Consider the following 14,075-nt stretch of genomic DNA (forward strand, 5'->3'; position numbering starts at 1 on the left):
CTACATACAACTGATACACTACATGAGCCTCTGCACAAGTAAAATTAGGTTCAATAGCAAAATTTTCATCACATATCATCACAGTTTGGATGGAAATAAGTAATTATGTTACAAATAGTGAAGAGTGGAACACTGAAATCTTAATCTTATTTTACCGAACAGTTTTTCTGTAATTTCAAGTGACATGAAATCACCTGATTCTGATTTGGCGGCCATTTTAAAATGAACAGAAATTTCGCATAGCATTTGGGTTTAATCAAAATATATAATTATGCGGTAAATTTTCACCTTTATTTCAATGGGAATTGGTTTATTATATGTTAATTTATGTACAGTACAGTTTGGGTTCAGTGTAATTGGAAATTAAGGGAGTTATAGGCCAGTAACTTTTTTGTATTCAAATGACTACAAAACTTCTTCAAAGGAAGGCCTTAGGACGATCCACTACTGTGGCTGGAGCAAGACGGAAGACATCAGTAGTGGAACCATGCATTTCTATATAAACTGTACAAACTTTAGTATCTTATTATATGTATTTTATTTTGTCTAGATAAATGTGTTCACAATTTCAGCTGTTGGCTATGTGATCTAGGTAATCGAATGCATCCAATCTAGAGAATAAGGTTCTTACTTGTGTGGTTTCTATCCCAAGCTTGTATGTGACAAGGAAAAGAGTCGTCTGCAGTCCAATCTTTCATCCTCTAAAGACCCCTTCATGCAAGCAAATTATTGAAATAAAATAACATCATATTATGTTAGTCCCAAAATGACCTAGTATGACTATGTAGACATTGGGAGATGCTAATTGTAGACCGGTTGGGGAGGTTCGGGAATTTCCATAGTCAACAATAGTCGCTTTATATAAATTTTGGGGAATACTAACCCTAACACATTTTAGAAGACTGAACTTGGATCCAATTTACCTTTTACCTGTCTTAAAAGACTTAGGGTTAGGGTTAGTATTCCCCAAAATGCTCATTGTTAAAAAGCAGCCATTGTGGACTCTGGAAATTTCAAAACCTCTCCAATCGGCTTACAATTAGCATTCACCATAGACATTGTTGTTGTTCTTAGTGTTTAATGTCCGCTTCCACCAAAGCTGATATCGCAGACAAGTTGTCTTTTTTTTAAATTTTCATTGTTTTAGCACACGCGCAGGGGTCTTTCCCGTGGGAGGAAACCAGAGTACCTGGAGTAAACCCACGAGGTTGAGAAGGTGCCCCTATCTCCAAGCCACATACGCTCACACCAGGGATCGAAACCACACCCGCAAGCCAGAGGTGTTCGGCCAGCTATAGGTCAAAGCGTGACACTCTAGACCACTAGGCCATCAACCCCCCCCCCCCCACCATAGACATTACATCTTCCGTCTCTTATCTAGTGTGATAAGATTCATAACAAAAGGGGGCATAACTCTTGAAATGATCACTGCAAATCAATGAAAATGATGATAGATAACCACTAAATTTTTGCGGGATGAATTTGACATACAAAGTTATTATTATGGTCACCGGTCCAATCCTAAGGAGGGGAATTCTGTCAAGGGTTCTTTTATGTGCACCGTTATATGTATACAGGTTTTAAAGGGGGGAACCAGGCATTAAAAATTGTGGGGGTCATCTGGCCCTACTCTGGAATCTGAATCAGTGACCTGACCACTTAATGCCCTGCAAATGTTGTATTACCTTGAAAATATAAATTTTGCAGTGACTTACCAAAGCTTTATAGAAATATTTTATAAAATCAGACTTGGGGCACTAGTAATGCGCCAGTGCCAAAGGGTTAAAGTAATACCGCTGCAAACGGGTCTTAATGTGAATTTGGTGTAGACAGTAAATGTGTGGAATGTTTGGGGTTAATGCTTTGTTAACACAGTACTTTGGGCATTTTCAGACTAACATATGATTCATTTTTGTTCTATGGTCACAAGTGACTCACAACTCACAAATGCTATTCTTTGAGTAGAATTTTGCACCGACAGCAGCGTATATCCACCCAATTCAACACAAGTGGACCTCAGACTTTAATCTCATCGGAAAGACTTGCAACAGTGAGTTGGAACCTGACTTTAAAAAAAATCTTAGTCCACCTCTAGATTCAATCCCAGGAGTATCTCGTCAAGATGACGCCGCCCATATCGCTTGTTTGCCATGGCACCCAAGTAGAGCAAGGAATCATAAAGCTGTATAGGACAAACAATAACATGATGTAATATTTATTTTGTAATGACAAGTCTGATATACAAGATATAAACATCATACATAAAATAAATTCACTTGTCTACCTCATTTTACAAATATATAACAAGGCCTAACCATGGCTTAATTTTACAATTTAAGATGTAATATCACCTCTCACGGACACTGTCAGAAACAAATTCAGATTTTGGTCAGACACAATTTCTCATTATTTCCAAGCCATAATCAATCTGATTAAAACACAGATCCTATTTCATCTTGTTTTTTATAGTTAAAAATTTTGTTTTACTTGTCTTTACTACACTCGGATCTAGAAGAGTTGTTATATAACCCATGTTCTGGTTGATGTGAGAGATTAGCCAATAAAATGGTCTGTTACGGCGAGCTCTTGGCGTGTGGTGCATGGAATTGTGGGTATCCTACTAGAAACACCAATGCTGATTGTTTAATCAAATGTCAATGGGTCAAAAGTCACTCGTATGATCCCCGATCCAACCTCCCACTACAACTGGTCAGATCTTTATGTAGTAGAGACCATGCAAAGTATAAAAAAAATGAAATGAAATATAGATCTGTATTTTAATCAGACTGAGCCATAATATAACATTTACTTTATTTCCATTTTAATGCAAAGTCTTTTTGCCATGGTTTTTTTTTCCTCATTTTTTTAAAGCACCAACCAAGTAACACATAATAACATATACAAAATTGGCCACTATCATTCACTGTGTTTCATGTGACATATTTTACTGAATGTTCCAAAATGGAAATGGAAAAATCGCCCAATTCAGAAGATTGTGCAATAACAATCGAGCTTCCCTATTTCATTCAATTATCTTAATTCAAAATGTTATGAAGGAGCCCCATAGATTTGCATTCAAACAGAGCACAACACAATCCATGTTCGTTCAAAATATGATATATCTGGAACAGTGACGTCAATCAAGAAAATGTGTTCCTGTATCGTTTTGTACTTTCTGTTTCAATCTACTCATTTGACTTGCTGGCAGCCTCCTTTAAATATTTTCAAGAAATGAATGGGGATGACTCAACAACGGGGACGTCATTCACAAAATTTAATATGATAAAAACTTTATATTTTTTGTTCCCATTCCAGTGCTCAAATGATGTGCTGGCATACTCTTTCAAATAGTTTAAACATTTCAAATGAGATGAAACAAGATGACCCGATATACAAAATTGTTTATAATATAAACAAATGAATGGAGATCACTCAAGAACAGTAATGTCATTCAAGAAATACAATATGATAGAAACTTGTTCCTGAATACTTGTTTCCTCATTAATGGAATATGACATGAGTTGACTTAAGACGGCCCGACATACACAATAGTTTATAAATGGAACTAAAAACATCGACCATTATCACCGCCTTTGTGTTATACGTACTGTAGCGAGCCCAGATTGTGTCATATCAGACCCAGGTTGCGATTGAGGCATGGCCGCTGTCGATGTGAGTTGACTCAAGATGGCCTGATATACACAATTGTTTATAAATAGAACTAAAAACATTGACCATAATCATCGTCTCTGTGTTATACGTACTGTAGCAAGTCCAGATTGTGTAGTTTCAGGGCCAGGTTGTGATTGGGGCACGGCTGCTGTCGATGTGAGGGGATAACCAGGTGCTTGATAATTGGGAGGAATGGTGCTTGGTGGGTAACCTGCAGGTGGAGCTGCGTATTGTTGCGGTTGTTGTGCTGGTGGGTATTGGTACTGATTAAAACCGGGAGGGGGGTGAGCGTATTGTTGTTGAGGGGGCTGGGTACCAGGTGGGTAGCCGGCAGCAGGGGGATATCCCCCAGGGTAGGACTGCGTGTATCCTGCAGATGCAGGAGCTGGGGGATAACCTGGAGGTGGTTGATAACCTGGGGGGTATGCTCCAGTACCGTAAGGAGCCGTTGATGTTACAGTGTTCGGTCTGATTTGTTGCGCTGGTGGATAATTTTGGTATGCTGGTTGATTGGCTTGCGTTGAATTACCAAATAAGGCTTGAATTTTCTGATTTCCTTCTTGAGACATGAACGATGATGAATACATGCCCGTCTGGATGTAGGGGTTATAGGGTGTGTAACCGGAAGAAGTATACAAGACTTGACCAGGTTGGGCCGGGGCTTGATGTGGAGGTGGAGCAGGTTTACGGGGATTACCTCCCTTGGGATCGAGTTTAACTTGCTTGCTAGGAGGAACACCTTCTGCTGGAGATGTCTGAAATAATCAATTATAAAAATATATCTTTTTTAGCAACTTTTAGACAGCCATAAAGGATAAGTTCAACTGATACAGATTCTTTATATTACACCTGCTGCAGTTTTTTTAATGTTGTTGGCAATTTTCAAACAGCCTTAAGGAGAATATCTGTCGATTTGTATATTTTATTAAAGACACAATAGTTAAGAGTTTAATAAAAAGTTGGTCATTCTTGCTATAAGCCTCGCTTTCCCATTTTTGAATTAAATTTTTAAATGACGAACTGTTTTAACCTAAATAAAATCTTGAATATCCAATGCCATCGAGAGTTGATTATGGTCTTGTCATGTTAATAAATGTCTAATTAATAGTTTATATAATATTTCAGGCCTAAAGAAAGACCTGCAATAGGCAGATTTAGCTCTTGCATAGTGTATGTTTAAAGGAGGAACTTCAAACATTGCAGGTGTTTTACATTTCTATCCTATTTATCATTCGGTTTTGAATATTTTATAAACCTAGCTCAATCTAAAAGTACAGATTCTTTTATCTTTAATTAACAAATGAATATGCCAACTGCAACATTCTGAGGGTAAATGTCTTGTGCTCTCACCATGCTGTAGTTGTTAACAACCTAACATCTTTCTTAGTTTACAGCTGTTAAAGCACCTGGTTTTGTTTATAAACAGCAGTTGTAAGTTACCCTGTTGACATAATAAGGCTCATCTCAATTTGTTAATTAAATCAAAATAAGATGTATTTGGATTCAACACGGCTTTATTTATAAAAAAAAAACTGAAAAAGAATAAAATATATAGAATTGGCAATAACTCGACTTTTCAATCGACTGGGCTAATGAAGATGGGCATACGTCTTACAGTGTGCTATGAGGGAAATTTTGAACTGACAGCAGCGCTACGTCCCGCTCTTATATCGAAATTGAATTCCAATTGCCAAGGGGTTTTTATGTGCATGCCAATGTGTACATGGGACCGTGGTTTTTTGACCCATTCAAATGACTATCCGAATGTTCCTTGCCAGGCCCTCTGCCCTGCACTACTGACAAGGAGGAACCACGCTGGAAAATTCAGATTAACTTTCGCCACCAACACAGGGATCAAAGAGCTATGACCAAAAACTTGAAATAAGCCTTACCGGTCCTCTAACTTTACTTGGGGTTCCACCTCCAGTTTTACTTTTACCAGACGGACTAAGGGGAGGTGACTCTTCCTTTTTACGATTTTCTGGTGAGTAAAGATCTAAAACTTGATGACATATATCTTCCATTAACTCCATTGAAATATCTTCCACGATCGCATCCCACCATTTTATTTTTGATCCAGGCACCTTGCCCTGCCAATCCGTGATTTCAAATTTAGTTAATCTTGATGCCAGGTACAGGAGAGATGTCGCTATGATGTCTGGTTCCCACTGGAGACAAAGAGTTGTACACATACTGAAAATATAAGATTCAAATATTTTTGATTTTCTTCTTTCTTTCTTTTTTATCAAAATCAAAGAGATGGGGTCCCTTTAATTTTCATTAAATACTGTCCAAACGAGTATAGATATATAATGTGAAAGGAAATGGTGATTTAATGTCATGCAGCGTGTTATGAAGGAAATTATGCCTGGGCGGCTGTGTTTCTGGCCACTGTTCATCGAATTCTAACTCTTTTTTAGGTGTACACAAATAAAAGACTTGTTTTGTAGCCTCTTCCATTCAAAACTTTCTGGTTAGTGAACTAGCAACTTACTCACTGAGCAACCATGACTTCCATGTAACTGTGGAAGAAATATATCTTTAAAGTAAATTTTTTTTTACCTGTCATTTATAAAAGTCCATGCCATCTGAACCATTTTCTGTATTTTTTCTTTGTCTCCTGTTGAAATAGAATATTATCATACACACAATTATATTTAAAGTCGCTCATAATCATTGAAGGATTCTGAATCTTTTGCCAACTACAATTATTGTGAAAGTTGAAAATCGGGTTTGAGCCAAAAATCGGTCATTTTCTTTCAATATTTATGATGATTTGAAAATTTCCCATCCAATCTGATTAAAATACAGATCTATATTTCGTTTCATTCATTTTTTATATATTTTCGATGGCCTGGCCTACACTACACAAAGATCTGACCGGTTCTAGAGGGTGGTTGCGGCAGGGGTTGTGTGATCGGCTTCTGAATATGACATCAGGCATTGATTAACCAATTAGCACTGATGTTTCTAGTGGTTTACCCACAGAACCATGCATCGCACGCGAAGAACTCGCTGTAACAGACTTTTTCATTGGCTAATCCCTCACTTCAAACAGAATGCGAGTTACAGAACAACTCTTCCAGATCCTAGTGTAGTAAAGACAAGTAAAACGAAATTTTATACTATAAAAAACGAAATGAAATAGGATCTGTGTTTTAATCGAATTGTTTCCCATCAGTCGATATAAACAACTTAACAAGCCAGTGTTACGTAAACTCTTTTGATGATCCTCTTTGTAATAGGACTGAATTGAAGTCAGGCGATTACTGTCGATATTTTGCTTTCCCAAATTTTAAATTAACAACTTACCCAACACAAATTTAGCATATTTTAAAACTTTTCCATATGGATGATCAATCTGAAGATCAAATTTGATTGTTTGAAGTAAAATCCTTTCCATTGTCATTATTTCTTCCTATAAAATACATAAAATGAAATATATAAACTTTTGTATATTATTATAAACTTTGTCATTATCTGTTCCTATAAAATATATCAATTAATTTTCTGTCAAACTGGACTGTACGAATATTACTACATTCTTCGATTTTTTTATCACAAAATTAACACTTGTTTTCATTTGTAAGATGATATGAAATGAAATGGAGTTTTAACGTCCTACTGTTCTGCTCCGACTGGGTTAATAAAGACAAACATACGCCATACAGTGTGCTATGAGGGAAATTTTGCCCGGGCAGCAGCATTAAGGCCTACTTTTATTTCGAATTCCAACTGCCAAGGGATCTTTTACGTGCTACCAATGTATACATGGGACTTCAGTTTTTCATCCCATCCGAATGACTAGACAGCTGTCCTTGTCAGGCCCTCGCTTTTGCACCACAGACAAGGGGAAACCATGTCGGAAAATCCTGATGAACTTTCTCAGCCAATGCAGGGATCGAACACGTGGCCTCCAGACTAGCAAGCCAGCCTCTTCCCACTTGGCCACCGTGGCTCTGTTTTTTATCACAAAATTAACACTTGCTTTCATTTGTAAAATGATACGTGTTGATAACAGAATAATAAAACTGTTAGAATAAACTGGAATCAATCCTAGAAATAAAGCAGCTGTCACATATATGTACAGGCTTCGGCAGGTATAATCACTTTGTCTGGTAAAGATTCCTCTCTTGTTCTGTGTTAACCATTGATATTTTTAATAGGCCTATAGGTTATCATAGTGTTCCAAATGCCAGGTACTAGTTCTGTGTTTTCTGACCTTTTGTCAGATAAAACTAAAATCGTTATTTCCAGACTGAATCTACATCTTAACTAAATCATTTCAGACTAACATTATCTATGGTTTGTTAGGTTGAAGAGAATTTTGACGGAGCAGCAGTAATTCCAATTACAAATCTTCTCAAATTGAAATCATCAACTTACCCTGGGGTCATCACCAAATACAGCAAACAGGGAGGGGCTTAATAATGATTGACATATTTTAATTATGTCTTTACATTTCTTTGGTGTTTCCTCGACTTTACCAGATAAAAATAAACAACATGCTGCCGTTACCTGAAATATGAACAGAATGACAGGTGTTTTAAAAATATTGTTGTACATAACTTTAAAGATGATAATAGTCAATTGCATTTTTCATTTCGGTCCTAACATATGGTTGAATTTTATTTCAATAATTCGCTTGAGCGTAGATGTCTGTGATGGGACTCATTTATATGGTACTCTATTGCTATTCCGTCACTTCAAAATATTCTGCAAAGTGACAATTGACCATCTCCTATAACTCAGATTAGCCATATTGCATGTTCTTGGTGATACTGTTATAAAGAACTAGCTCCAAAAATTATTTACTATTATATAATTACAAATAATAAAATATTTACTTACATATCTATGAAATTCTTTAAAAGAGTGAAACATATAAAATCTGTGAAAATATGTCACACCTGTAGCACAGGTATCATAACGACTGAGTGAGTTAAGGATAAATATTCTAATAAAATATCGCAAGTTAAAAGGCTACTATTTTTTTTTTTGATACTTTGTTTCATACAGACGATAGAACCCTAAACTTCTAAGTAACTTGTATTCCATATATATGTGTCATGTGTTATCATATGTAGCAGTTTGACTTAAATTAAAGTTTGTACTTCAAATTAATTCAATCGAATATTCAAAGACAAATTTAAACATCTACTGTATGGTACCCGAGAGAGAGAAATGAGGTTTAACTTCCACTCGACACAAACTAGGTCATTTCAGGACTAACACATGGTTCAATTTTATTTAAATAATTCGCTTGCACGTAATGATCTTTAGCACTGGGTGGAAACCGGAGAAAACCCACGAGGTTGGACATGCGACTCTACTCCTTGTCAGTACAACAAGGGGAAGAATTTAACATTAAAGAAAGAAAGTTAAATCTGCTCATACACACTAGGTTATTTTGGGAATAACACACATGTATGACACATGTAAATAAATCTTTATTTCAATAATTCATGTGCACGTTCAGGTGTATATAAGTCGGTTTAAAGTTAAACTAGCGAAACCAGAGAAAACACATGACATTAGGCAAGTAATCCAAAACCATGCCATTTGACTCAATGACAAATCTTACTTCTAAAGCGCATGAATTAGACCTCTCTGTCAGACAAGCGAGAAATTTGTTAAAGTTCAAGGCTAATTTGTTGCTATGGATACACATAGATTGATCCTCTGCTGGGCATGTGCATAAAATGTATTATATATTACAAAAGGATACAGTCCTAATTTTGTTCCAGCATCAATAATAAATCTTGCTCCTTCTTTTCTATACCGTCCTTCTGTAGCAATGTCAAGGCCATCACGAATAGATGGAGAGTTCTTGATATCTTTTTTCTCAAAGTACCAACACGGCATGATGGGTATTTAATTTCTGTCTGTCAACAATTTACTGAAAATACCAGAACATACAAATAGAAACACAACACTGATATACATGAAACACATCATTTGAATTTTTACACACTGATCTACATGTAACATAGCTAAATATTCCGAGGTAAATCTGATGGGTTTGTTCTTGGCTAGGATTTGATTTTATTACTATTAGTTTCACCATGCAAACCAATCTGATTAAAATACAGATCTATATTTCGTTTCGGTTTTTTATACTTTCAATGGCCTACACTACATGAAGATCTGACCAGTTGTACTGGGAGGTTGTGTCAGGGGTCATACAAGCAACTTTTGACCCTATGACATTAGACATTGATTAATCAATCAGCATTGACATTTCTCGGGGTGTACCCACAGTTCCGTGCTGAGCACGCCAAGAACTTGCCATAACAGACCGTTTCATTGGCTAATTCCTCACATCAACTAGAACGCCTGTTATATAACAAATCTTCCAGAGCCTAGTGTTGTGAAGACAAGTAAAACGAAATTTTGAACAATAAAAAATAAAACGAAATAGGATCTGTGTTTTAATCAGATTGCATGCAATCCCATTTATTTATTAATACATTGTCTGTAACATCATTAAAATAAGATAAAGTGGTATACGATTATAACTAATTAAACCCAGTATAGCAACACAGCTGTAGCATAACTACAAACATTATCGGTTATATTAATCATTTACACTGACTTTCGACATTTCATTTTTATACTACTTACTATTTATCACAATTGCTGTGAATCATGATATACCCATGATAGCAAGTTTGCTAAAAGAAACTATATATAGCCTAGTATTACATGTAGTTCCCTCGGGCCCGTATCTACAGGGGGGCGCGCGGGGGCATGGTCCCCCCCGCGTGAAATGCTCGCCCCCCCGCTCAGAAATTGCTAACAATCATTTAAGTATACACAGTTCCTTATATTAACCTAAAAAAAAACTACGCTTCCCTAAGCAGGAGGAGGTAGCCTATAATTCAGGCAACAAATGAATTGCATGCTAAACTACAAACGAAAGACTAGGTAGCTAATAACATAATCAAGGGAGATAACTCTACCGATACCGTTTTAGGCCACGTTGTCACAAACACTACATACATTATTATTGACACTAAAAAAACAGGTAAAAAAATTGTTTTGTCCAAGGAATTTGGAAATATAGATTGGTCCGAACTGATGGATAAATATATTACGTCAAAGTCGCCAAGGGTAAGGTCTGAAACGGCATCTACATCTATGGACAGAAGTAACGAGGTCAGCAAATGCCCAAATGATCTTGGAATGTTGACCACTTGTCCGGCACAACCGCAGACAGGTATACAATTCCCGAAAAATTCTTCTGGCCGGAAATTTTCACCCATGTGGTATGCATGTTTTCCATAGCTTGAGTATTCTGTAGAACGTGACAATGCCTTCTGCTATACGTGTCGACATTTTGCCCCTGACGTACATGCGCCATCGTAACTTGGTTCTGTTGGCATTTGAACGAAGACTAACTAAAATGATTGACATGGACCAATTTATTACCAAATTTCAACCAAAACACACGCGACTGCAACTATCATAAACTAACTGTTTGAAGCCATATGCCAGTGCGACTCGAATCAAACATTTAGCGGTATTTATTTAAAACGCTATGCTATCAGTATGCGCATATTAATCCCACGGTATCTCATTACTTTATAAACCATTTTTTTGTACTAATCTAAAATAGTTTTAAATAAATTTTAAAAATCACGATTTTTTTTTGTTTGAATACTTATTTTAAAATGCTTATTAGACGCCTAGGTAACTACATAGCATGATGATTACAACAGACTGTTGTAATCATCATGCTATGTAGTTACCTAGGCTATGTAGTTACCTAGGCGTCTAATAAGCATTTTAAAATAAGTATTCAAACAAAAAAAAATCGTTAGAATGACCTTTCCGAAAATTTCCTCAAAATGTTCGCCCCCCTACCGAAAGGTAATGCCCCCCCGCTTAATGGTGTCTAGATACGGGCCCGAGTTCCCTTCTTAAACTGGAGACATTCAGGGTCTAAAGTTGAGGTACCTTATCTTCAACCAAACGTTTAAAAATCTATTACAGAACCCATGATTAACCTACTCCCAACAATATGATTGAATATGATCTGGAATGTTATTTAATGGCGCTAACCTCTCTGGCTTAACTTAAAATTAAGTATAATTAGCCTAGTATGGTAGTACTAGTACTAAATTCGGTTGATCTAATCAGTTATTGAAAAACACAATTAACAACACCCCCCCCCCCCGGCCCCCACCCACCTTCAAGATCAGATATATAACTTACGGTGGAATCGGACGCTAAATAAAGATATTTCACCCACAGCAACGCCAGTCTAGCTCTTATTCAATAACTTATAAGTATCATAATCATGCCGGCTGATATGGTAGCACGTCATTTCGGTCCCGCGTCATTTCGGACTCAGCACAAACGTCGTTTCGGACTCAGTATGGCGACTTTTCGGACTTACTCGGTGTCATTTCGGACTCAGTCAAACGACATTTAGGACTCGGACCGGCGACATTTCGGACTCGGACTCGGACTCAAATAAAACTTAAAATTATGTGTGTATATATTAGTAATAGCTGTTTTTCTTTCGTTGTAGGTGAGGCTCAAGACAGACCATTCACATTAATAAAGATTTAAACATTGTTAGTCTTGTTTTATTTATCCCATACAGGCCATTACTTGACAACACGCCTTTGAACTTGAACTTGAAGTAAAACCTATGCTACTTGCCTTTTTTGTATTTGTTTATTTACTTGATCGGATATTATTGTATTTTGATGAGTAAATTTTGATTGTTGACGATGAATTAGTTTAGATTGTTGACGATAATCGATCCGCGATTGTTGTTTTAATCTAGCGATTAGTGAATCCAGCGATTAGTGAAACCATCCCATTGTTGTATTTAAGATTAATAGCGATAATTGATCGGCGTTTCTAATAGCCGCTAAGAAATGATTGAGAAATAAAAACACTGATCGGCGTTTCTAATAGCCGCTAAGAAATGATTGAGAAATAAAAACACTGCAACTCGTATTTAATCTGGTGTTGATTAATGAAAGCAAGCTGAGATTAATGAAGCCGTTAAGAAATGATTGAGCCCAAGCTCAAATGTATTATATATATGTGCCATATTTCATACATAGAAGATCAATGGATTTCATCTCGTCTGTTTCCAATAGAAGATTGGTGCGTGTTTATGTTGCCAGTGAGAACCAATAACGACGTGGAGGGCTGGCACAACAGACTAAATTCCCGTGTCAACGCCAGAGGTCCTGTGCCATTTTATCTATTGATTTGCGCACTTTTTTCAGAAGCTACAAAGATACCACTGGACCTCACAATGATGTCGGAAGGTTCATTGAGACGACACCAAAGACGTCGGTATCGACATGTAGAAGGCCAACTTTTTAATATATGGGATTCATACAATGAAAAACAGATGAGCACTAGTAGACTATTAAAAAAAATAAGTCATTTGTATGGTCCACCCGCTCAGTGAAAAACAATTACATAATTAAAAAAATGAAAAAAAAAAAAAAAAAAAATGAATAGCCGACTAAAGCTATTTTTTCATCAAATAAATACACGTGTTGTTATAAATGTTGCGTTAATGTATGAATGTGTATGTATTTATACAATAAATGAATGTTTTATATGACCGTTGTTATCGCTATATGGTATGTTTAAAAATAAAATAATATGCCCGTTGTTATAAATCGATGTTATCATTTTATGCTATGTTGATAAATAAAATAGTTTATAAAGTAAATTGGCGTCAGTGTGTTGTATAATTCTATCTTACCTACCCGAGTCCGAAACGTCACCTACCCGAGTCCGAAACGTCACCTACCCGAGTCCGAAATGTCACCTACCCGAGTCCGAAATGTCGGGGACATATTTTTTGGAGTCCGAAATGACGTAAGTCCGAAATGACGCGGGACCGAAATGACATGTAATCGCTGATATGTCATGTAGGCCAACCACGACATGCTGACTACGGAAATGTTTATACTAAACCAAATTCGAACAGAATCTGGGGTTGACCATTTTGACATAATAGCACACACAAAAACTATAAAAACTGCTTGATCTAGACCGTTTTACCTTTCAGATTTCAGAAGAAAAGATGATTATTGTAAAGCAATTTTCCATTTTTTTTTACAAATTTTTCAATACATTCACGAGTTACCTTCCTTGGTTGATACAATTTATCCTTATTAATTATTGCGGAACGAAAACCAAATTTATTTTTTTTAAAATACAATAAATAGAGAATCATATAGGCCCTATAGTCTATATTAGTCTAATTACCGAATTTGTTATTTTACGATTTTTTGTTGGCAGAAAAATAACAATATCTGTAAATAAATATTTACTTACACTCGTTTTATATATTTTGGAATATGGATCAACCCAACTTTTACCATAAATGAGAACAATGTCGTAAATAACATTTTTGTCTG

General features: G+C 36.3%; 1 protein-coding gene across 1 annotated transcript; it reads right to left on the bottom strand.

Moving 5' to 3' along the window:
* Positions 1-2,199: 2,199 nt before the first annotated feature.
* LOC126820433 (cyclin-K) lies at positions 2,200-13,806 on the bottom strand. Its single transcript, XM_050548411.2, has 8 exons — positions 13,717-13,806; positions 9,401-9,571; positions 8,524-8,605; positions 8,059-8,190; positions 6,985-7,090; positions 6,235-6,292; positions 5,565-5,865; positions 2,200-4,427 (listed from the first exon to the last, which is right to left on the bottom strand). The coding sequence occupies exons 2-8, from the start codon at positions 9,535-9,537 to the stop codon at positions 3,741-3,743; spliced, it is 1,503 nt and encodes a 500-aa protein (XP_050404368.1). The 5' UTR covers positions 9,538-9,571; positions 13,717-13,806; the 3' UTR covers positions 2,200-3,740.
* Positions 13,807-14,075: the final 269 nt, after the last annotated feature.

The sequence above is a fragment of the Patella vulgata genome, chromosome 5, assembly GCF_932274485.2.
Source record: "Patella vulgata chromosome 5, xgPatVulg1.2, whole genome shotgun sequence".
In the NCBI taxonomy this organism is placed as follows: domain Eukaryota; kingdom Metazoa; phylum Mollusca; class Gastropoda; family Patellidae; genus Patella; species Patella vulgata.